This window comes from Lepus europaeus, chromosome 1 (genome assembly GCF_033115175.1).
Source record: "Lepus europaeus isolate LE1 chromosome 1, mLepTim1.pri, whole genome shotgun sequence".
In the NCBI taxonomy this organism is placed as follows: Eukaryota; Metazoa; Chordata; class Mammalia; order Lagomorpha; family Leporidae; genus Lepus; species Lepus europaeus.
The window spans coordinates 116,926,087-116,952,516 of NC_084827.1; the positions used below are offsets into that span (position 1 = coordinate 116,926,087).

Here is a 26,430-nt window from a genome sequence, read left to right on the forward strand (position 1 = left end):
GTACAACAATAACAAACAGAATTCCTTAATTTTGGAAACAGATTTTTTTCCTTTCTGGTCAGAGTTACCTATTTGATATCCTTTGTAATATCACTGCTATCATCTTTCAATACATGTCCATCTACAAATTAATTAACTTTTCTGAGACAAATCCCTGGTATACTATTCTTCCGATTCCCATGAAAGACTCACTTTTAAGATAGGATTGCAGCTGCCCCACACTGCCAGTTTCTGTGTCACCCACACGCCTTCAAATTCTGTAATCAGCAGCCACCAGGTGCCGTATCGCACTCAGCACACCACAGCCCGTCAATACAGACATCCCCAAACACACCAAGGCTGGTTTTGTCAAATGTTTTATTGAGTGTAGACATCTGGAGTACTGTAAAACATGCATTATCTGTAGATTCAAAAAGGAGCAAGCCACATTGTCCTCACTGTCAAATGTGTCAGGCTTGGCGTACATGATGGAGATTAATGAAGTATCATGAGAGTGATATGGTTCCTGAAAAGCTTCTACAATTTGGAGTAGGGTCTTAATCATGTGAAAAGCAAAGCTGTTCACATTTAGTGAACTCCCATTTTACTGGAGCTACACAGTATTAATTTTAAAACAAATAAAAATAATTTGTTTGTAGAAGATTCCCATCACCCAACTTTATTTGTCCCTTCAGTTTCCAGAGAATTTAATTTAAAAAATGCTTTTGGAAGTTGTATGTTTATCAGAGCAATAGCAAAAATTTATTTTTTCTTCGGTTGTTGAGGCGTATTAAATTTGAAGAAGATAATATCTCCATCTTCAACAATATAATTTCTGCCTTGTTGTCTGTATTTCCCAGCAGCCTGCAAGCAGGAAATACAGAGGAATGAGTTATTATTTTACAATTAAATTCACAAGGTAAAGTAAATGGAAAGAGCAAATGTTAAAAGCATTATGCTACTGGGTTATACTAAAAAACAACAACAACAAAAGGAAAACAAAACCCAGGAAGGTATACAAGTTCAAAACCAGACTTGGAGAGAAGCAAAGTGTTCCTGATTTGGGCAGAACTAGATTTTCCATATATACATAATCATAATGTATTCTCCACTAAATTGTTGGTACATAAATGTAATTATACCAATATCATTAAGTTTCATTACATGCTGTTTATGGTACATTTCTGATGTGTCTGCAAACATCCGGCAAGTCACTGTAATAAAACAGATCAAACCAGGCAGAAAAGAAGACTACATAACTAGTTAAAAGCTGCTTTACTGGTTTAAAGAAATTCTTTCCTGACACTGGTGATGGCAAAAAGATAGCTGGCTTTAAGGAAAACTATGATCAGTTGTAGTGCACAGATTTTGAACTATTTTTCTATGCTTTTTTACTGATTCTCAACAATGACTCTATGTTGCAGAATCCACAGTGAGGAAGTTTACTAATGGCTCTGGTTATAAGCACATTCTAACAGGTTGGAATGCAAAGACAGATAATTTTTTCTACTTGTAGATCAGTGAGAAAAGCAACTGATTCCCCCTGCTGGTATGCACACCGAGACACGTGATCTGCTATAATTTTAATACAAACAAAAGGCAGTTTCAGAAAATGAGGTTCACCCAAAGGCACAGCACACACCATCCACCCTAAGCACAATGGGCTCTTTGGCACCCATGTTTAACACTGTACACATGACACAGTCCCATATGATCCTACTATCAACTGCTCAACAATGAGAACTTGAGGATCTTCTGGAAAAATTCTCAAAAGTGATTTCTTTCTATTAGAATTTATTGAGAACATAAGATGTTTGCCCAGAAAGATTAGTATCTGGCTTTGCAAACAATGATAGTAATGTTCAAAGTCAAAAAATTATACTAAATTAGCCGGCGCCCCGGCTCACTAGGCTAATCCTCCGCCTTGCGGCGCCGGCACACCGGGTTCTAGTCCAGGTCGGGGCACCGATCCTGTCCCGGTTGCCCCTCTTCCAGGCCAGCTCTCTGCTGTGGCCCGGGAGTGCAGTGGAGGATGGCCCAAGTCCTTGGGCCCTGCACCCGCAAGGGAGACCAGGAGAAGCACCTGGCTCCTGCCATCGGATCAGCGCGGTGCGCCGGCCGCAGCGCGCTACTGCGGTGGCCATTGGAGGGTGAACCAAGGGCAAAAGGAAGACCTTTCTCTCTGTCTCTCCCTCTCTCACTGTCCACTCTGCCTGTCAAAAAAAAAAAAAAATTATACTAAATTAGTAACAAAAACATTCTCAAAGATCATGGATCTCAGTTTACAATCAACAAACCAGATCCCAGAGCCCTAATAAGTGTACTGTCAATTATCTATACAACATATAAAATAGCCTAAGAAGATACTAGAAAGCAGCTTAATTTTAAAAAGTCAACATAGCCTACCACTGTAAAAAGTATAAACATATATGTAATCATTCATATGATTTTTGCAAGAACACGTGATGTACTGAGGGCCAAATGCTACTCATTTCTAGATTCCAGAGCCCACTGTTATAAAACTAAGACAATCTAAATCAAATACATATTGACATGACATATTAGTATAAGTTTATATACTTTGTTACCATTCAAGTTTACTATTAATAGTGACAGTATTCCTTTAAATTCTCTAGAGACCATTTAATCCATTTCCACTGCTATCAGAAACACTGGTTGAAAAAAAAATCAATACCCATTTGTGAATCTTGAGTATGTATTAAACAAGACACGTCTAACCAGTTCATTTGCACTTGAAAGCAGCCATCTGTAGAAGCCAGCTTTGCCTAAGCAGATATGATTGCTAATAATGTGATATCCCTGTAGACTACAAAGCCCACACAGAGCTATTCAGTATATAGTTCACAGCACCGGCATTAAATTAGTTATGCTGCACTGATGTTAGAAATACATATACACACATACACACACATATACAGAATCTTGCTCTCAAATCTAAAACCTGCTTGGTAGTAACACACAAGTAAACATTTATTGAATAAAGGAGCAAAGAACAATTCATAAATGCTTCCTTTTACTTGGAGTTCAAATTTGAAATGCTAGTTTTGGAGGTTAAAAAACACATAATATTTACTGATATTCTAGGCTAAAAAAGCCAGAGGCTAATCTTTTCCAATTTATAATATAAAAGCTCCCTTAGTGTTAAATATTCTTACAAGCAAGAAATATTATTTTATTGTATGTTAATGTTTCTCTGAATTGTTAGAGGAAGTATTCCTAATTCATGTATCTTTCAAGTTTATTACAACACACAATCATTAAGGATTGGTAAAACAAGCATAAAACATCTAAGAGCAGAAAAAAGTATCTAATTTCTGAATTCTAGTAATAGAAAATATCCTCATTTTTATCTTCTTTACCCTGAAAAAACACATATACTAACACGATGTAGCATATTGACAAGTAATTTGAGATTTTTTAAGTCTAATTCATATTCTTGACAAAGTTCTACCTCAATATTTGCATATCTATTTATAGATCCAGATGACACCATGGAAACATTAATGACTTTGTATAGTTTTAAACTGTAACTTCTTCTGCTCTTTTTAAAAAACAACATGGCTCTCATTCAACATCAAGCCAACAACACCAAGTACACTTCCGGGATACTTCTCTCTCCTCTTCCTGGGGGCCCAACAGTTTTATGAAAGCCACACAGCTCAACATGATGTTTCCAATGATACCAATGAGAACAAACTCAACTTGAAATAAATGTTTTTTGCATTTCATCCACATGATGAAATACTAAACACAAGAGAATCTTCTTTAAGTTCTGTAACAGTCTATGATAGTCTTCAAATACTAAATTACACTAAAGAATCCTTCCTACCATGTCAAATTTTATATGCTGACCTATCTATTCATTGGGAATTACTGAATTTCTCTAAATAAAATCATATAAGCCAAACAAAATTAATTTTTGAACAAAATTTACATTTAAAAATAACTTACTACTTATGTATAACACTGCTTCACTATTAGTGTCTACAAATCAAATTATCCTTATTAGCTAAAATAAAGCAGAATTTTGGACCTGCCCTCTAGTGTTGAGAAAGCAAATCAAATTCTCTAAGATCTTTGAACAAAAAAAAGTAAAACCCTGAAGTATCAGCAGGGACGGGTTTCCTTTAACTGAGTTCTATCCCTTTCTTTGAATTAAATATAAGAATATACTATTTCTATTTCAGATATTCAAATGTAAAATGCACAATTTTTCACTGGCCATCAGTCAACAAGTTCTTTGAAATTATTTGCAGTTACTTCAAACTACTTTATTTTTATGTTCAGTTATAGAAAAAAACCCTACAAAACTCCTCACAACAATTCACACATTTAAAAAAATTATCTAAAAGCATATAAACATCTATAGCTTTTTAATCAGTTGATTGTAACACTAAACTCTGATAACATGACTATTTTATTTTGGGCTGATGGCTCAAAAGGTAACTATCATCATTTTGATCATGAATATCTTCACATCAGAGCAGGCATTGTGAAATGAGTATAAAAAATAATTTCTTACCTTGACTGCATTTTCAGAACCTTCCTCTTTAAAATCTTCATATTTCATTACTTCAGCCATAATGAATCCCTTTTCAAAATCTGTATGGATCTTTCCTGCAGCCTGAGGAGCCTTCGTCCCTTTCTTTGAAAAGAAAGACCAGAGAAAACTAATTGCATGTAAGATGATTGATGGCAGTAAGCATAGAGTTTCTTTTCTCTGATCTGTAGTTGGGTTCAACTAAAACTTAGTTTAGTACCAGTGAAGATGTCGGATATACAATTAGCACATTTTCAACACGAGGCACTATCTGTGCAGCAGATTTAGCACAGACAGATCAGTAGATATTAAAGAAGCATGGCTTTGTTTTTCCTAACAGTCTTCCATGGTTTTATTGATTTAGATGCAGTGGTCTCGTTTTGGTGTAGGTTTCATTTCGATTTTCTATTCTTTACAGTGGTAAAAAAAATAAAGATTTTTAAGTAACTTTCAAGCTGAATTATCAAAGGTTTAAAAAAGATAAAAAGCTCTCAAAATTTCAGCTCATTTAAAGAACATATAAAAATCAATTTATGAAAGGACATTTAAAAGGTATTTCCAACAAATCTTACAATCTATGTTCAGCAAATAATTTTGAAATTTTAATACAATTTTTGAACATTTTGCATAATACTCCCTGCCTCTAATAATTCTGAAGGAAATTCAGTGGACATAAGAAGAGAAATGTCTCATAATTACCCCATATGTTAAATTACAAGCACATACATTCCAGACACACACAACCACAGAACGAAATTTGAGAAATAATGGTGACCTAAAGGCTGCTTAATAAAGCATGTTAAAGTGATAAGAAGTCTGACACTATAAAGCACAGTTTTTACAATAAAAGATGTATTGGGTTAATATGGCTACTCACTGATGCTTACCTGACTAAATATCTGAGCACATTAAATCACAGATACTTACAATCAGTCTTAAGATAAACCAGCTTTCACATTTTCAAGCCCAGAACATGCTATCTTTCTCTTTTCACACACTTAATTTTGGAGTTTAAAGATTTTAAAATACATCTTTAAAATATATAGCAAATCAACACCAGCAATTTGTTTAGCACCTTGGACTTGCTTTGACATTATTTTCAAAGACTTCTGGTTAGAAGTCAATCAAAAAATTTTGTTTTACAAAGAGGAGAGGAGATAACAGAGTGTATCTTACATTCACACAAGCATTTAACATTATGTTGAACTGCCTCCATGTTTCTATCCATATAAATTAAAATAAATGTACCAATAAATTACAGTAGTCACTGAAAACAGAAATCAAAGCAGCATTAAAATTTCTCATGCAGCATATTTCTAAAAAGCACAACAAAAGACTGAACAAGACACTGAGTCTAAAAGTTCTGGTATTATTTTCACATTCTGTAACACTCTATTTAGGGCTATATATATTTCAAAATATTTTCCAGTAGTAACTGTGTATTATAATATATTTACATTTAAAAGAAAACCATTACAGTTCACTTTCTATTGTCCTCTGGGAAATAAATTAGTCATTCTCTCTGGTTGTATTTAATATACACCAATATTTAAAAGACATATCACAGTTTAAAAGAAGACTGAACATATAACATTAAAAATAAATATTATTTCCATGAATTCAAATAAAAAAGAGCATGAATTATTACACATTGACTTCAGCTTTTTGAGCTCAACTGTGTATCTATGAAGAGCATAATGATGTCATATTGCTTTTATTGCTGAAAATGTAATCCGAGCAAAGCAAAGGAGGAAAGAACCACCCGCAACCCAAACAAACTTAGTGAATGCAAAATGAAAAGCAACATCAATTTCACTGCAGACAAACCCAGTCACACAGATTAAGCAAGCACAATACTGGTGCGTCTTATCTCTGACCACAGGAGGAGGGTAGACAGATTCTACAGGATGAAGAAATTCAGACTATGTAATAGGCAGAATCAATTGTTACCTGCCTCAATCAATGCCGCTCCACTTTCACTGTTCAGCAGCTCACAAATAATTAAAGTTATCCTGGACAAAAACCTCATCTGTAATGACTAGCTAACCGCCACCATGACAAACTTCAAAGTCAGTGATATCAATCTGAATTCAATAGTGTGGAACTGGATATAGCTGATGAATAAGTATGAATCTTACCCTGATGGTCCATGCACGCACTTCATCTGGGCCTGCAGTGAAGAAGTATTCTAGTTGGAGTGCTGCAAACCCAGCCTTAATGATCTTTGGCAAAGCACTGAAATAAAATGAAACAAATTCACTCAATACTTACATGAGGTGACTGTGGCCAAAGATCGATATAGAGCTAAAATTATTCATTTCATGCGGGACATGTTAAAGATATGAGTAAATGATCATTCATCTTTCATTAAAAACAAAGAGGTCGGAGAGCAAGTCAGAGCTCTTCTAAAATTGGTTTTAATTGTATTAGCCTGAGGACAGCATTCTGAATTGTTTACTATAAAAAAAGAAAAATTAGATCTACCCACCCTATGGCTATTTTCATTCAATATTAATTATACCTAGGATGTGGGCCATGAAAGCAAAATTATTTGACTGAAATCCAATATTTAAACAATATGTTACTGTTACTCAGAAAAAATTATGGCAACTGATTCACCCTTTACCCTCCCCCACTCAACATGACGAAAGAGTTTTGGCGATCATCCCTCCGCAAAAATATACATAACTAATACCTATGTTATAATTAAAACACTGTACGGAGATGACAGATGACAGTTAAAAACTTAATTTAAAATAAATCTTTTCACTCTGTCTCATGGTAAAGAAAGGAGAAGATTCCCTCTTTATAATGGTAATTACTCTGTCATTTATTATTCTATCAGCGCAAGCAATTAAATTACTGCAAGGAAATAGTTGATAATAAAGTGTAGGGAAAATGAATGCTAATTAACCTTTGTGTCATGTTCGCTTCCAAATACTTCTGTCTCTCCTCAGCACTCAATTCTTGCAACTTGAGTTCCAAGGCCCCACTAAAAGGAATGACCAAGGCACCTGGGTCATACTTGTCCACCCACTCTTTAATTTTTATCAACCTGTAGACAAAAAAGGGCACAACATTATCTTGTAGTGCATGCATGACTGTACCACATTCATTATTATCAAGTAGCACATACATATTCATAAGAATTGCACGGTTTTATGATGCCATCTTTTTGTGTATAGCTTTCCAAGGTCAAGGCATTAACAGGCAGCAATTGCTTCAGGTACACGCCATAATATTTTACTGTAATCTAGTTTTACTTTAGCACATTATGTATAGGAACTATTATACAAATATTTTATAACTTTTTTAGTTACACTAAATTTGTTCAGCACTAACACTTAGATCCTTGAATAAAGCCTCTATTTTATAATTTCTTATCTTCCTTATTTACAAGGCAGATCTGAAAATGGAAAAAAACACAAAGTTCAATTTGCATAGGAGTCATGTTTAAAGCCACCAGCTAGTTTTGAAAAGTCTTTGACAAATAAATATAATTTGTTCCACCCAGATATCTATATGCCAGGTTTAGTTCCTTCTCGGACTAAAAGAAGTTGTAGTTGTCACTGGTTTTTAGGGAGATTTTTGCTAATCAAAACAGATGTGCAGGAATACAGATTTACAAATATGGCCAATCCTATACACACTGTTCTGATGCACCTGACTTTTGCAGTATATGATGAATGACAGAACAAATTTCCTTTCATCACAAAGGATCTGGAAAGTCACATCAGTTGGGAAATTGATATTAGTTGCAACCTGAAAAGATATTATTGAGTCTTTTTTTTTTCTTACTTCAAAGCATGGAGTAATTTGGCAAAGCAGTAATTAGAATATAAGTGAAATAAGCGTGGAGGGTATACTGAATAGGTTCCAATCCTACTTCCCAGTTTTTCCTTCCCAGGCAGGTTACTGACCCTTTCTAAATCTTAGTTTTTTCATCTGTAAAAATGGAGCAACAATAATACATGCTACATTGTCAATTAATAATAGAAAAATAATGCCTGTAGAAAGGAAACAAATTATTAATTTTCATTCTCAAATAATCAGAGCATATACTCATGCGATTCCAGAACTGAATTTAGTACAGGATTGACAATAGATTTATATTACAAATTTTAATGTATGCCATAGCCTTACATAAATACTAGCCTGCTAGATTTACATCAAGGTTTAAAGCTATTATAGCAAAATATTCTGGCACAAATTCCTTAAACAATAAATGTATGGGGGCCGGTACTGTGGCATAGTGGGTAATGCTGCCACCTGCAGTGCCGGCATCCCATATGGGGGCTAGTTCATGTCCTGGCTGCTCCACTTCTAATCCAGCTCTCTGCTATGGCCTGGGAAGGCAGTAGAAGGTAGCCCAAGTCCTTGGGCACCTGCACCCACGTGGGAGATTCTAAGGAAGCTCCTGGCTCATGGGTTTGGATCGGCACAACTCTGGCCATTGCAGTCAAATGGGGAGTGAACCAGCAGATGGAAGACTTCCCCCCACCCTCCTCTCTCTGTGTAAGTCTAAATTACAAATAAATAAATAAATCTTTAAAAAATGTAAATGCCACTTTAGGGGAAAAGAAACCAGAACAAAGTCACAAATCTATCAATACTCAACTAAAAGATGTAAGCAAATCACAGTTACTAGAAAATTAAGAATATGGCCCACTGAACAGGATTTAGGATAAGAGAAAGGAATGAAAAACTCACACAATAGTTTGTACATGTTTGCCACATAGGGGTAACTACTTATTTAAATGTTCTTAGTGGGTTTTGATTTTCATAATAGCATTTCCTCATTTTGTTCACATTCTAAAAATCGGACCAACTACCAAGATTTATTTTGGAATAAAGTTTGTAGACTTTAAAATGTGATTCAAACCAGCCAAAATAAGGAGAACAGGTCAAAATATAAAGAAAATTTAAATTGGCACTTCTGCCCACAAAAATATCATGAGAGTCTAAGTTACCTTATAGACTTAAGCATCAATGGTTTAGTAATATACTTTTATAAGTTAGAATCAAATATGTAATTTCAAAAAGCAGATCACATATCAAATACAGATTCAATGAAAGCGAAATAAAACATGTAAAAGGATAACATAAAAATATCATACACACATTTTGTTTCATAAATATGGTCAACATAACTAATATGACTAGCATTGTCTTAAAGCAAGATAAGAAATAATTACTTTGGTTAAAATATCAATTCAGAATAACAATAGTTCTACCCTGTGATTTTAACAGCCTCTCCTGCAGAGTCCTCAGAGGGATTATTTGCATTCCTCAGGTGTTCTATTGTACAATTCAGATGAATAAAGACTTACAAATCATTCCTCTACCGCCAATGTGAGACTTTGATCTGGTGAATACACCATTGTACCTTAACTATAATTGGCAAAAAACCTGACAGTGTAGAGCATCACAAGCTTAATAACAAAGGAGAATATCTCAAAGTGTTGACAGATGATCTTCATAATGCAGAAGCAGAGCTGGTACATTTTAGCAGTAAATGAGCACTGAGGTCTAAAGGTCTCTAAAGTGACTGACATCAGACCTGCTATAGCCTCACTAAAAGAAAAAGGTGCCGTAGCACTCTCCGTCAAGTGAGTTAGGCTCTCTGCCGGCAAGCTTCACTTTTGTGACTTTCACTGTCACAGAAAACACAGGGAAGATGAAAAGTGCGTTAGGTTCTTTGGCTGTCTGCTTTACTTTTGTGACTTTTACTATCAAACAAAAGTGAGAAATGTCCTGAAGTGATTTTTAATTACAGATTTTGAAGTAAGCCTTGGGTGATTAAAAAAGCATGCCTCAATTTAAAGATTACAGACTGAGATATATACAACATATCTGTTAGGTCTGATTATCAAAAGTGTGATAATGAGGGAAAGATCACAAGTTTGAACCCCATAGGGACCAGTTACCTTTTGCAGAAAATGTCTATTCTCTTACTACAAACCATACCCCAAACTCTAGAGCTAGTCATCTAAAAAATGTGTGCCATTGGCATATGAAGGATATGGGAAATTCAAGTTGAGCTCGGTACCACTACTAGAGAACAATTCTAGGCATACTCCATCAAAGTGACTGATTAACAATCTCCATGTATAAATGTTAACAAATGTGTAAAGAGAGCCATCCATCCAATTGCTAGTGACCAAAATAAGGAGCTGAAGCCACATTTGATTCCCTCAAACTCTTAGGAGTGATGAATGCGACCAACAGCTGCTATTCGCTGTAGTTTCCCTCCTTGGCAATGATGCCAAAGCAAAGGAACAAAGCAGGACAACCAATTTTAAGACTAAAAGGGTGATGTTTTGAGAAACACTGGCAGGTTATAATTTGTTGTATTCTTTGGCAGAATGAGTTCTTTAACATTAAATCACAAAAAAAAAAAAAAAGCCTCAAATTCATCTTTAGTCTTTTAATCTGATCTTCTTTGCCTGACTTGAAATTCCAGATTCCAAAATTTGTTTTTATTAGGGTTAGTTTCCACTACTAATATTTCTTTTTCTAGTTCCTAATATTACCACTAAAATTTTAATTATTTCTTTTTCAAAACTAACCATCTCTTTTTTGGTAATATTTTACTCTTATTTAATGACTTCTTCATCTCTTTCAACATTAACTTCAGAGTTGCTTTCAGACTTTCTTTTTTTTTTTCTTTTAACTTCTAGTTTCTTGAGTATAACCACCCCCCATGCCCCTATTTGTCACCTGCTGAAAACCTCTCTGAACTGCTGGCTCCTGTGTATGTGCTTTGTGTGTGTGTACAGTTGGTCATTTTGGCAGAAGTTTACCAGTTATGTTCCAAGGCAATCTAGTGGTCCCCTGGGATGGGATGTGTTGTGGGCTAGTTTGTGGTTGCTTCTTTCAGGGAGTGTTCTATGGAGGGTCCCAGGTCTACATCAGCTTTTAAAAAATTTTATTATTTAAGGAATACAAATTTCATAAGTACAACTTTAGGAATATAGTGATTCTTCCCACCATACCTACTCTCCCACCCACACTCTCACTCCTCCTTCTCCTCCCTCTCCCCTTGCCAGTCCCATTCTCCATTAAGATTCATTTTCAATTAACTTTGTACACAGAAGACCAACTCTATACTAAGCAAAGATTTCAACAATTTGCACACATACACACACACACAGGAACTGTTTGAGAACTAGTTTTACAGTTAACTCTCATAATACAACTCATTGAGGACAGAGGTCCTGCATGGGAAGTTAGTGCACAGTGACTCCTGTGTTAACAATTAACAGTCTTATGTATGATGTCAGTGACCACCCAAGACTTTTGACATGACCTGCTTAGGCTACGGAAGCTTTTCGAGTCCACAATCTCCATCAGTATTTGGATAGTATTTGGCCATAAGCAAAGTAGAAGTTTTCTTCTCCCTTTAGAGAAGAGTGCATCCTTCTTCGATGGCCACTTCTTTCAGCTGGGGTCTCACTCAGAGATCCTTCATGTAGAACAGTTTTTGCCATAGTGTCTTGGCTTTCCATGCCTGAAATGCTCTCAAGGGCTTTTCAGCCAGACCAGTAAGCCTTAAGGGCTGATTCAGAGGTCAGAGTGTTACTTAAAGTGATTGTTATTCTATAAATCTGCTGTGTGGACCTACATCAGCTTTTTGTTTTCAGACTTAAAACATGTGTTTTTCCACTAGCCTATGGGCAATACCTCTCACAGCGCAGGCCTTGTCCAGACAATAAGTTACCTCCCTTATCTGGAAGGGTGGCTATGGTTTGGACATGGTTCATCCCCCAGTGTGGTGGTATTATGAGGTGTGGCCAAGTTAAAGCAAATTAGGTCATGGGGGCATTGAGCTCAAAAAGTGCTGGTTTTGTGAGCCAGACACATATTTCCACTAAGAAGCCACCTTCTATGTTGTGATGTGGCCAGAGTAGCCTCACCAGAGCTGAGGAGATGTAGCTGCCCAATCTTGAACAATTTCTAAGCTTTCTGATGAGCTTAGTTCCAGTAGCTATATCTTGGAGCCCACATCTTGACCATTATTCCTATATGGACGCTAAGGTCTCTAAACCACATACCAAACCAGTTTCCCCCAAGACCCATGCATTGTCAATTCTATTATGTACCGTCATTGCATTTCTTCCTTCTTATTGAAAGTTACAGAGTGCCTTTTTTTGCCTTTAAGTCCTGTTGTGTGTTCGAAAACGACTACACCACCATCAATGCCACCCATTTTTGGCTATTTTATCTGGTGTTTATATATATTAGGAAGATGAAGGAAGCTTTTCATATTGGCTCAGTCCACTTTCTTAACAGGAAGCTCTCCATACCAGAGTTAAATCCTCATTTTACAGTGTTCTACTGCAACATTTTTCAAACTTTTTCTGCCCAACACCCACTATAATACATTTTTTGCTTTGACTCAAACTACATTGTACAGATATACTATTTTCAGATACATATCCAAATTGAGACATGTTTCACAAACAATAGTTGGCTTTGCAAAGGGAAAATGGTACCATTCGACATTTTGCATAAACACCACATCCTTGAAATAGTTTTCTCTAGCATGCTTTTGATAAGAATCTTCCAGAGTTCTTTTGTATATCTCAGGCACTTTGAGCCTTTCAACTCAAATTCTGATTGTATTTTTTGAGAATCTTTTAAAGATGGGTCAATCCAACACTAAAGCCAAGTTACACTAACATTTATGAATCTTTGTTGAACATTAGAGCCTCTCAAATTTGCATTGTTCTATTTTGCAACATTCAAGCATATAAAAAGTCTTTAAAAAATGTAACATTGGGGCCAGCATAGTGTGCACAGGGTTAAGCTGTGACATCTCAAATGGGCACCAGTTGAAGACCTGACTGTTCCACTTCTGATCCTGCTAGTGCACCGGGGAAAGCAGCAGAGGATGGCCCAAGTGTTTGGGCCCCTGCACTCACGTGGGAGACCTGGATGAAGTTCCTGGCTCTTGGATTTAGCCTGGCCCAGGTCAGACCATTGCTTCCATTTGGGGAATGAACCAGAAGATGGAGGATCTCTCTCTGACTCTCCCTCTCTCATTTAATAATAAATAAATAAATCTTTATATATATAAAAAGAAACGTATGGTATTACTAGAGCCTCATATAAATCTTATATTGTTTCTTGTGTAAACTTACATAGTCTCACTTTTTAAAAAATCAGCACTGACATCTTTCCTTTTTTTTTTTTTTTCTTTTAAAGATTCATTTATTTGAATGGCAGTTACAGAGAGAGAGAGAAAGAGAGAGGGGGGGGGTCTTCCAATTGCTGGTTCACTCCCCCAATGACTACAATGGCCAAGGTTGTGCCAGGTGGAAGCCAGGAGCCAGGAGCTTCTTCCAGGTCTCCCATGTGGGTTCAGGGGCCCAAACACCTGGGTCATCCTTTGCTGCCTTCCCAGGTGCATCAGCAGGGAGCTGGATCAGAAGTGGAGAAGCCGGGACTTGAACCTATGCCCATATGGGATGCTGGCCTTGCAGGTGGCAGCTTTACCCGCTATGCCACAATACCAGCCTCTGTATCTTGCTTCTGACTGTACATAACTTGTAGAAAGAATCAGATGTCAACATTAAGCATATACTACCACTTACACAAAGGAGGCCCCAAGGCTGGTTAATTCAGTGATATAACATTATTCAATTAATGGCATTGAGGACTCGGCCTTTACTTGGCTAGCTTCTCTCATGTTGCCCATGGTTTAAGTATCCCATTAATCCAGGGGGCACTGCTAAACACGCAGCTCACTTCTATTCTTCTCCCTTGCAAGTTTACTTCGATTTCTGTTATAACTGCTCAGAGTCCTGAAGAATGACTTCAGGATATCAAGTTCTCTTTTCCATTTTCTAAGCATCATGACTGGAAATAAACATCAGTTCACAGTATTCTAAAAACAAAAGGCATGATTCATGGAAAGTAATGGTGTGTTCTAAAGAAGACATGCGTTGTTTAATTGTTCCACAAACAATATAAAACTGAAATACATGTCACAAATAATGTTCTTTCAAAGCAAAAAAAAATAAAATAGCTCTAGAAAATCTGGTGTGGTTCATTGTGACAAAGATATGAATATGAGATCTTAAGACAAATGGGATGAGGGGTATATGAGAACTCTCTGTATTGCCATCTCACAATTTTTTTTTGGTAAAATTAAAACCATTCTTAAACAAAATGTTAATAAATAAAATTACTAAAATGCACCTTTACTTTCATATTATTTCTTCTTGTAAACATTTGCTAACAGAGGTTATTAAGGAAGTTTGTGGTTAAAACCAAAAAACGAACAAACAAAAAACCAAAAACAACCGAACCTAAATTCTAGTCTAATTGATTAATATCTTGAAATAGAATCTCTCTTCAAAAGAACACATCTCTAATAAATGTAAGAGACTTCAAATTTCAGTGTTGTGGTTTGACAGCAGGGAGTTGTGTGGAATGAAGATATATCATATCACTTGAATGTTTGCAAGAAATCCAATCTTAGGTTCTACCCCAAATCCAAATCTGCATTTTAACAAGATCCCCAGGAAATTCATATGTCTATTAAACTTTCAGAAGCATGGAACTAAAAAGACTTTGGAAATAATAGCACATTAACAGAAAGCATGACATCCAAGATAACTGTATTAGCAACATTTTCATCACTACAACAATTACATGAGAAGAACAAATCATGAAGAAAAAAAGGTTTGTTGTGGCTCATAGTTTTGGAGTTTGTAGTGTGAGATCAGGCATCCACAAGGTCTGGAGTCTGATGAGGGCAGAGGCTGGCTATTGTGGAATGTGTAGGGAGGAGGGATCACTCCAGGAAGCAGAGGGGGACAGGGAGCACATCTGTCCATGTGGCCCCTCTTTTTAAAGCCATCATGACTCAATCATGAGCTCCACTTGGCAACCTGGTGCAATCCTTGTTCCAAAGCCCCACTTTCAAATACTGTGGCTACAGTTAGTTTCTATGCTCTCAGCACCGATCATGTAAGACATTGGGAGTTAAATGTCTGCAGAGTTGGGGAGCCAAATCATACTCAATCTATAACAATGACTATGTACACCAACTCTCAGCTAAGCAGATGGTGGCTGCCTATTCCACAGACATAGGAATAGAACAAGCATGTTGGACAAATTCCTGCTTACATTCCCCTGGTACAAAACCAGAGAAGGAAAAAGTCACCAAAATTTCAGCAAGTTAAGAAAAATATTTGTGGGGCCAGTGCTGTGGTGTAGGAGGTAAAGCCATCACCTTTAGTGCCAGCATCTCATGTGGGTACTGGCTTGAGTCCCAGCTGCTCTACTTCTGATCCAGCTCCCTGATATGGCCTGGGAAAGCAGTAAAGGATGGCCCAAGTCCTTGGGCCCCTGTGCCCACATGGGAGATCTGGAAGAAGTTCCTGGCTCCTGGCCCATTTTGGCCATCTGGGGAGTGAACCAGTGGATGAAAGACCTATCTTTCTCTACCTCTCTGTAACTCTGCGGAAGGAAGGAAGGGAGGAAAGAAGGAAGGAAGGAAGGAAGGGAGGGAGGGAGGGAGGGAGGGAGGGAGGGAGGGAGGGAGGGAGGGAGGAAAAGAGAAAGAGAAAGAGAAAGAGAAAGAGAGAGAGAGAGAGAAAGAAAAGAAAAGAAAGAAAAAAAGAAAAAACACATTTACTCTGAATCCTCTACAATGTCAAAGTTTCAGATCACAGTAAAAATTTATTTAGACAGAATTACTATGGTCAACCTTTTTTTTACTTTATAAGACATAATCATGTCTCTTTTATTCTTTTTTTTTAAACTTTTATTTAATGAATATAAATTTCCAAAGTATAACTTATGGATTACAATGGCTTTCCCCCTCCCATAACGTCCCTCCCACCCGCAACCCTCCCCTTTCCCGCTCCCTCTCCCCTTCCATTCATATCAAGATTCATTTTCAATTCTCTTTATATACAGAGGATCAGTTCAGTATATATTAAGAAAAGATTTCAACAGTTTGCCCCCACATAGCAACACAAAGTGATAAAATACTGTTGGAATACTAGTTATAGCATTAAATAACAGTGTACAGCACATTAAAGACAGAGATCCTACATGATATTTTTTTAAAATTAATTAATTTTCTATGCCATTTCCAATTTAACACCAGGTTTTTTTTTTTTCATTTCCAATTATCTTTATATACAGAAGATCGATTCTGCATATACTTAGTAAAGATTTCATCAGTTTGCACCCACACAGAAACACAAAGTGTAAAAATACTGTTTCAGTACTAGTTATAGCATCACTGCACATTAGACAACACATTAAGGACAGATTTCACATGGGATGTAAGTACACAGTGACTCCTGTTGCTGACTTAACAATTTGACACTCTTGTTTATGGCGTCAGTAATCTCCCTAGGCTCTAGTCATGAGTTGCCAAGGCTATGGAAGCCTTTAGAGTTCGCCGACTTTGATCTTATTCCGATAGGGTCATAGTCAAAGTGGAAGTTCTCTCCTCCCTTTGGAGAAAGGTATCTCCATCTTTGATGGCCCCGTTCTTTCCACTGGGATATCACTTGCAGACACCTTTCATTTAGGTCTTCTTTTTTTTCTTTTCCATGGTGTCTTGGCTTTCCATGCCTACAATACTCTCATGGGCTCTTCAGCCAGATCCGAATGCCATAATGTCTCTTTTATTAAAATAGAATTCAATATCTGGAGAAACATCTGTAGTGGTTTCCCTTCAGAGTTTAGATTATTTTGTTTAGATTTAATTTGAAAAAGAGAAAGATTGATCTTCCATTCTCTGGTTCAATCCCCCAATGCCTGTAATATCTAGGCCAAGCCAGAAGTCCAGAATGCAATCTAGGTCTCCCACATGAGTGGCAGGGACCCAACCATCCAAGTCAAAACCTGTTATCTAGCAGAATGCATACCAGCAGGAAGCTGGAACAGGGACCTGAGACAAACCCAAACCCAAGAACTCCAATATGGCATGTAGGAGCCCTAGGTAGTGACCTAGCCGCTGTGACAAACACCTGCCCTTCGGAGTCAGCAGAGAGGACTTTGTGAAGTCTGAAGTCATATCAAGTGGAAGAAATATTATCACAAATTGTTCCCTATTAGGACCTCACAGAACCACTGTCTGAAAAGTCATATTCATTTTGTAATCACTGTAATAAGGCAGGGTGTATGTGTGTGTATGCACACACATGCAAAGAAATAAACTCTACAGAAATGGGCATTTCTGGTGTAGCAAATGAAAATCCGATTTCACACTTTCTCTTTAAAAGATCAACCAAGGCCGGCGCCGCGGCTCAGTAGGCTAATCCTCCACCTGCGGCGCCGGCACTCCGGGTTCTAGTCCCAGTCGGGGCACCGATCCTGTCCCGGTTGCCCCTCTTCCAGGCCAGCTCTCTGCTGTGGCCAGGGAGTGCAGTGGAGGATGGCCCAAGTGCTTGGGCCCTGCACCCCATGGGAGACCAGGAGAAGCACCTGGCTCCTGCCATCGGATCAGCGCGGTGCGCCGGCCGCAGCGCGCCTACCGCGGCAGCCATTGGAGGGTGAACCAAGGGCAAAAGGAAGACCTTTCTCTCTGTCTCCCTCTACTGTCCACTCTGCCTGTCAAAAATAAAAAAATAAAATAAAAAAATAAATAAAAAATAAATAAAAAATTCTAAAAAAAAAATAAAATTCTAAAAAAAAAAAAAAAGATCAACCAAGTTTCTGACTACTGGTAAATGGAAGGCTATCACAAAACTGAAATAACAGATGTTATGATAGGCAGACAACTTCAAAAGAAAGTTAGAAAAACTGGACTACAATCCCAACATTTTGGGCTCTCTGTGACTTTGAGATTTCTTTAGTCCTCAATATGCTTTAGAAAAGAAAATGTGTACAATTCATTTCTATGTGATGACTGTGTAATAACCATATGAAAACTATGTTTATGTTTAGCAAAAAGGTTTTATTTTTTAAAAAAGTTATCTGCAATGAATGACCACACGGAAAGGAAACATCAGAGTAAATCCTACTTAATTTGAGCTAGACATAGTGCTCCATTTTTCAGTTGGCAAACAGTTTCAAAGTGGGCATGTGAAATAGTTCTGGCTCAACAGAGACAATGAGGGGGTGGAAGAAGCTTGCTTGGGGCTTTAGGAAAAGGTTTCAAAAGGTGCCTCTAGCTCTTAAAAAGAAAAGAGAATCTCTGTTAGACATTATTGTGGCTCATAAAACTCTTGCAGCCATTCTGAGACTATGAGAATAGGAACAGGGGAGTGGGCATTTAGCCCAATGGCTAAGATGCTGGAGTCTCACTTCGGAGTACCTGGATTCAGGTTCCTGGCTCTGGTGCCTGACTCCAGATTCCTGCTAATACAGATACTGGAAGGAAGCAGTGACAGCTCAAGTAACTGGGTTCCTGCTACCCACATGGGAGACTGAATTGCACCCCTAGCTCTTGGGCTTCAGCCTGGCCCAGCACTGGTTGCTGCAAGCATTTGGAGAGTTAACCAGCAGACGGGAGCATTCTGTTTCTCAAATAAATAATTTTTTGTGTGTGAAAAGAGAACATTAGTGAGGAAAACCTTTATTTTTTTAGGAAGATATTATTTTAAAAGAATCATTCATTGAATTGAAAGGCAGAGTGACATAGATGGAGGGAAAGAGAAAGCGAGACAGACTTCCATCCACTGGTTTATTCCCCAAATGCCTGAAACAGCCAGGCTTAGAACAGGTTAAAGCCAAGAGCCCAGAACTGCTTCCAGGTCTTGCATGTGGGTAGCAGGAACCCAAGTACTTGGGCCATCACCTGCTGAGTTCTCAAGTACATTAACAGGAAGTTGAATTGCAAGCAAGGAGTAGCTAGGATTTGAACCAGGTACTCTGATATGGGATGTAAGTATCCCAAGTGGTGGCTTAACTCCAACCCCACTGCACCACAACACCCACTCCAAAACCATTTCGATATTGATGAAATCACACTGGAACACTGGAAAAAACATGGGAAAAAAATACATTGAGTCTTATTATGTATAGGAATTGTCTTTGCTATTTGTAGCTGAAAGCATCCTAATACCGATAATGACATTTTAGGGGTTATTCTCACTTTATTGTAGCTCCTCTTAACTAGTATAACTCCAATTTGTTCTTTAAGGCACAGTTTTTTCTAAAGCTGTCCTTGAGTTCTCAAATTGTTAGGCACTATGACCACATTCTGCTGGACACTATAAACTGCCTGGCACACAGTGGATGGTCAGGTTTTTCTGTATAGGTCTGAATTGGGTAGAAAGAGTTTTAGCTAATACAAGCTGACCATCCCTAAATCGGAAAATTTAAACCTAAAACACCATACAATCTGAAACTTATGAATGTTATGACATGTTATGTATGTTATGACATGTTATGACAGAAGACTTTTTGAGCACAGAACATGACATTCATGTCAAGTCAGATTTTCAAGCATTTTGGGTTTTCAATTTACGGATGAAAATCTACAAAATTTATCAAATATTCTAAAATCCAAACAACTTCAAAAGTTGAAACACTTCTGGTCCTGAGCACTTCAGATAAGGGGTATTCAATCTGTAAACCGCTGTATGACTCCAGTTGGTTATTTAAAATCTCTTAGCTTTAATTTACTCATCTGTAAATAGATCTTGACTAGTAGTTTTCTGACTCTAATGGATTTCCCAACATGGCAGGAGGAGAAAGGGTGGAAGAGCAATGGGGGAACAAATGGTGAGGCTTTGGACCCTCCACTCTTGTATTTCAAACAGAGTGGTTTCATTTTTTAAAAAAAGACTTAATTTATTTGAAAGAGTGACAGAGAGTGGGACGCACACACACACACACACACAATCTTCTATCCACTGGCTCACTCCCCAGATTCCAGCAACAGCGCAGGCTGGACCAAGCCAAAGGCAGGAGCCAGGAACTCCATCAGGGTCTCCCACATGGGTGGCAGGAGTTGTTATTGCTGCCTCCCAGGGTCTGCCCTAGCAGAAGCTGGATCAGAAACATGGAGCAGGGGCTGGCATTGTGGCGTAGTGGGTAAAGATACCTGAGTCCTGGCTGCTCCATTCTGATCCAGCTCTCTGCTATGGCCTGGGAAAAGCAGTAGAAGATGGCTCAAGTCCTTGGCACCCTGCACCTGCATGGGAGATCAGGAAGAGGATCCTGGTTCCTGGCTCCGGATCAGCACAGTTCTGGCCATTGTGGCCAACTGGGGAGTCAACCATGAAGCAGCTCAGACTTGAACCAATCACTCTGATATGGAAATGTGGGCATCCCAAGTGGCAGCTACATCCACTGTGCTACAACATCTACTCCTACTTTATTTTTATATGTTGGTCTTCTGCAGGAGAATTCACTGTAAGGCAGAGTTTTGTTATTTTTATGCACTCTGAAGTTCACTCACTGAATGGTCCTCTTCAGATGGAAAATTCTATCACTTTATGGCATATGCCAGAAATTGAACAACTACAAGTGCTAAAATCTTCAGGCACTTCATTCAGACCTCTCCCTAAAAGCTACTTTCCAACACCTTTATACAAAACAGCCTCTACCTTCCCATTCTCTGTCACTCTTTTCCTTTACCTTGACTCATTTTTCTTCACAGCACTTACTGCATTACATACTTCATGTTTATTTTTTCCACACAGCACAGGTTGACCCTATTGACTAGTTCCTAGAACAAGGAATTTTTGAATATTTTGTTCACTGCAGGATCTCTAGCACCATCTATATAATAGGCTGGCATAAGCAGATGCTCAATGAATGTTGGGTGGATCAATGAATATGAATTAATTCAGTTGAAATTTACTCTAAAAATATGAAGTAAAAAAGAACATTCAAAAACATATGTGACCCTTACAGACCCTATCTACCTGTGTTTTGCCAAACTCAACATTTAGAAAACAATAAGCTATAGTTGCCTTGGCTACTAGAGCCCACCTGTTTTTGAACTAGAATGGAAAATTACAACAGAACCTAGGAGGAGTATACTTAACAGCAGTAAGGCTACAAAAATTCATTGTACAGTGGGGTTATTTTCATTTTCCAGTTGTATCTGTGATATGAACTACTACAATTCATCTCTAAACCATCAAACTACTAACATCTCAAGGTTCACTGTGAATGTTCCAAAATGAGTACCTCCAACTTTTAGATGTTCTCTGAATCTGAGGCTGTTTACCTCTTTCACTCTTTTCCACTCCATCTCAAGGCTGCCAAGTTAAGATTTGTGTTCTTGCTATGTGGCCCCAAGAAGGGTACATTTTTGAGATTTTAGAGTAGCATTTCTCAAAATATAGCTTGTGGGTAACCTGTGGATCTATCACTTTACCAAAAACCCTGAATTTATAATCTCTGGATGTGGGAAATTACACATAACCATTGTTAACATTTTGCACTCAGATTCCTGAGAGTCACTATTTTGAACACATACCAACTTTTTGTAATGCTACATTCTGGTCTTAAGCATTATACATAGAAATATTCTGTAATTACAGTTATCTTCAGGTTTGAAGTCAATATTTGTATCTTGAGACTATGAAATTTTGTTAGCTGTAAGAAAATTTCCCAACTATGTTATGAACCTATACACAAGATGAAAATATTTCTGGCCAAGTGGCCCCAGGATAAACTCTTTCTTTTCTGTTTTTGTTCAAAAACAACAATACCAGGTTGATGCAATCTATAATCAAAACATAAATTTATCTGGAGAGCCACAAATCTTGATTTAACATTAACAGACATTATTTTACAAGAATGTACTGTATCAGACATGGGACTTCCATATCCAGACTATGAAAAAAAGAGACGCAGAGAAGATAATGCCAATGCGTAGGGCAGAGAGCATGTACCGCAGTACGTGCATCATAGCTATAGTATGCTAAAGAAACAACATAAAAAATGATGAAAACATCAATACCTAGTGTTTTGGAAATTGGCCGAAATTTATGCAGGGCTTAGAGATGATAAAAAAACCAGACCTGAGATAGAAATATACTTAATAAAGTAAGTGTAAGACTTGTACAAGGACAACTACAAAGCAATATTGAAAGAAATTAAAGACCTAAGTAAATGGAAAGACATCCTGTGTTAGACAATTGGAAGATTTAATATTGTGAAAATGGCAATATTACCCCAACTGTACTACAGATTCAATACAATCCATATGAAAATCCTGGCTACTTTTTTTTTTTGCAGAAATTGATAAGCAGATCTGAAAATTAGTATGAAAAGTGCAAGGATCAAGAATAGCCAAAACAATCTTAAAAAAGAACAAAGTTGTGAGACTCACCCTTCCTGCTTTTAAAACTTATCTTTTTGGGATCCTTTCAATTCTCTTGGATGACTACTCATAAGTGAGACTACGGGATCATAAGGTAATTCTGTTCAGCCTTTTGAGGAACCACCAAACTGTTTTCCACAGTAGCTCCACTATTTTACATTCCCATCAATGCACAGGTTTAGGATTTTTCCACATCTCTGTCAGCACTTGTTATTTGCTGTTTTTTTGATAGTGGACATGCTAATGGCTGTGAGATAATACATCACTGTAGTTTTGCTTTGTATTTCTCTAGGATTAGTGATGTTGAGTATCTGTTCATAAGCTTGTTAGTCATTTGTATATCTTATTTGGAGAAATATCTTTTCAAGTCCTCTATCCACTTTTTAATTGAATTGTTTGTTTTGTTGTTGAATTTTACTTATTTATTTTTTTATTTTTGATAGGCAGAGTGGACAGTGAGAGAGAGAGAGAGAGAGAGAGAAAGGTCTTCCTTTGCCGTTGTTTCACCCTCCAATGGCCACCGCAGCCGGCGCACACCGCGCTGATCCGATGGCAGGAGCCAGGTGCTTCTCCTGGTCTCCCATGGGGTGCAGGGCCCAAGCACTTGGGCCATCCTCCACTGCACAGGGAAGCTGGCCTGAAGGGGGGGCAACCGGGACAGAATCCGGTGCCCCAACCGGGACTAGAACCCAGTGTGCCGGCACCGCTAGGCAGAGGATTAGCCTGTTGAGCCACGGCGCCAGCCTTGTTGTTGAATTTATGGTTGTTTTTTAACAAGGTACCAAAATAATTCAATGGGTAAAAAAATGGTGCTTAAACAATTGGATATTCACACATAAAAATTAAAATGGGCCAAAGATCTAAATGTGTTAAAAATCTAAAATTTAGGGCTGGCGCCGTGGCTCACTTGGTTAATCCTCCACCTGCAGCGCTGGCATCCCATGTGGGTGCCGGTTCTAGTCCCAGTTGCTCCTCTTCTGGTCCAGCTCCCTGCTGTGGACCGGGAATGCAGTGGAGGATGGCCCAGGTGCTTGGGCCCCTGTACCTGCATAGGAGACCAGGAGGAAGCACCTGGCTCCTGGCTTCAGATCGGCGTAGCTCCAGTTGTAGCGGCCATTGTGGGGAGGGGGGGTGAACCAACAGAAGGAAGACCTTTCTCTTTGTGTCTCTCTCTCACTGTAATTCTATCTGTCAAATAATTTTTTTTTTTTTTGACAGGCAGAGTGGACAGTGAGAGAGAGACAGAGAGAAAGGTCTTCCTTTTGCCGTTGGTTCACCCTCCAATGGCTGCCACAGCTGGCGCGCTGCAGCCGGCGCATTGCACTGATCCGATGGCAGGAGCCAGGTGCTTCTCCTGGTCTCCCATGGGGTGCAGGGCCCAAGCACTTGGGCCATCCTCCACTGCACTCCCTGGCCACAGCAGAGAGCTGGCCTGGAAGAGGGGTAACCGTGACAGAATCCGGCGCCCCGACCGGGACTAGAACCCGGAGTGCCGGTGCCGCAAGGCGGAGGATTAGCCTAGTGAGCCGTGGTGCCAGCTTGTCAAATAAATTTTTTTTAAAAATCTAAAATTTTGTGTACCACAAGACATTATCAAGAAAGTGAAAAGATAATCCAAAAAATGGGAGGAAATATTTGGAAATCATATATCTGATAGAATGCCAGCGTCCAGAACTTTTAAAGAACTCTCATAACTTAAGAATAAAAAGAAATTAAAGGATTTGGAGACATTTTCCTCTGGAGGATATACAAATGACAATAACATATGAAAAGATACTAATCATTAGTCATTATCAGAATGAAAATCAAATACCACAGCTAGATACCATTACACATGCAATCAGAATGGTTATATTAGAAAGACAATGATAAGTGGCAAACCACACCAACAAGTACTATTCAGTCATAAAAAGAAATAAAATACTGAGGAATGCTTAAACATGGATGATCATTAAAAACATTACGCCAAGTAAAAGAAACATGCAAAAGGCCACATACTATAAGACTCAATTTATATAAAATAGCCTCAACAGGTAACTCCACAGAGATAGAAATCCACAGAGATAGCTTAGTTAGAGGCAATGAGTGCTTGTTAAAGAGCACGGGCTTCCTTTCCTAGTGGTGAAAATGTTCTGGAGTTAGAGGTGATAGTAATGCAACACTGTGAATATACTAAAAGCCACTCAACTGTGCCCTTTAAAAGGGAGAATTTTATGTATGTGAATTGTATTTTAAGAAAAAAAAAAAAAACCTAAAACTAAACTGAGAAATAACCTAGAGATAAAAAATAGAAATAATGATATTACGCACATTATTATCCTATAATGTCCGATCTTGTGGAGACAGGGCGGGCCAGTAGAAAAACCAGAGGTTTTAGAGCAGGACACACATCAATTCAAATTGCAGCTCCTTTGTGTACTAGCAATAAGGTCCTGGGAAAGCCATTTAAGTTTCTCAAGCCTTAGTTTAATCAGGTTGGTGTTAGGATTAAAGGGCCTTGAATACAGGAGGTCTTCAAATGTGACTCCAGTTTTGGTCATCTCCTGTCACTTACTGGGTCATTCTCAATAGTTACTGTAGAGTTAAAAAATACTGTGAAATGACCTGGGAGTAAAGAATGGTGGCTCTTTATAAAAATCAGGTCTCCATTTCTAGGAGGAACTCTTGCCTAAGTGAATCTTTACAGATAGGGAGGTAACGGGAAAGGAAAGAAGTCAAACCTAAATATGTATGAAGCAACCTTTTGTATTAATGGCATTATGCTAGATCCTGGGGATGCATCTCTGAAAAAGTAGTGCAGAGACTGGGGAAAGAAATAGTCAACATATTATTGCAAGGGAGGGTGGAGTGCAGTGCCCCAGGCATAATGGTGGGTGCTTCCCATATCCAGTCTCAATATAAGATTTTGGCTGCATTAAAATGAGGAAATTTTTATCTTTTCAATTACATACTTATTTAGTACAAACAAGAAAAGCAGGAAAGGAAATGTTTGTCTTCAAAAGAGCTGGAATTTTGTGGGGCTAGTGAGAAAGCAAGAAATTCCTGAGGAAAAGACTGATGCAGGCGTGAGCACCAGAAGCCACCTGCAGGGACACCCTCTCCTGAGGGACCTTGTTGTAAAAGTTGTTCTTAATGTAGCCCCTGGAGGGTGCATTCTTATTCTGACAAGATCCATGATCCCATTTATCCATTGTGGGGTATAAGTGAGTTTCACATAGGAGCAGACACAGAAAGGTACAAAATCAAGGAGTCACTATAAAAGAGGGAAAGTCACTTCTTCTGTGGTTTTGAGAAAAGGAATCTGAGATAGAGGAGGAACAAGAAGTGCTATAATGGAGTGTGGCTCTTCCCCAAAGTTACAAGAAGGGACACAGAACTATTCTTATTAACAAGTATTTCCAGAGAAGCTAAACGGAAACATGTTAGATAACAGATGAGATATCTTGAAAAAAAAACTGTGCACAGCCTATGGCAAAATTTTCAGGTGCTTCTGAAAGATTTATTCTCTCTTCCACAGAACTCTGTAGTTGATTTCATAGCTCGCAGCTTGTCCTAGCAATTGGTAATGAGCCAGAACATATTTTACTGAAAAAAAAAATTGTATGTAGGGTAGATATTTGGCCTAGTGGTTAAG

General features: G+C 38.1%; 1 protein-coding gene across 1 annotated transcript in view; it reads right to left on the reverse strand.

The window, feature by feature from the left end:
• Positions 1 to 340: 340 nt before the first annotated feature.
• Positions 341 to 26,430, reverse strand: part of OLA1 (Obg like ATPase 1) — a 184,190-nt gene continuing 158,100 nt past the window's right edge. The window contains exons 8-11 of the mRNA XM_062187970.1: positions 7,455 to 7,595; positions 6,679 to 6,775; positions 4,523 to 4,645; positions 341 to 843 (exon numbers count right to left, since the gene is read on the reverse strand). Of these exons, the coding sequence (XP_062043954.1) occupies positions 742 to 843; positions 4,523 to 4,645; positions 6,679 to 6,775; positions 7,455 to 7,595 (463 nt within the window). The 3' untranslated portion in view covers positions 341 to 741. The remainder of the gene's footprint in view (positions 844 to 4,522; positions 4,646 to 6,678; positions 6,776 to 7,454; positions 7,596 to 26,430) is intronic.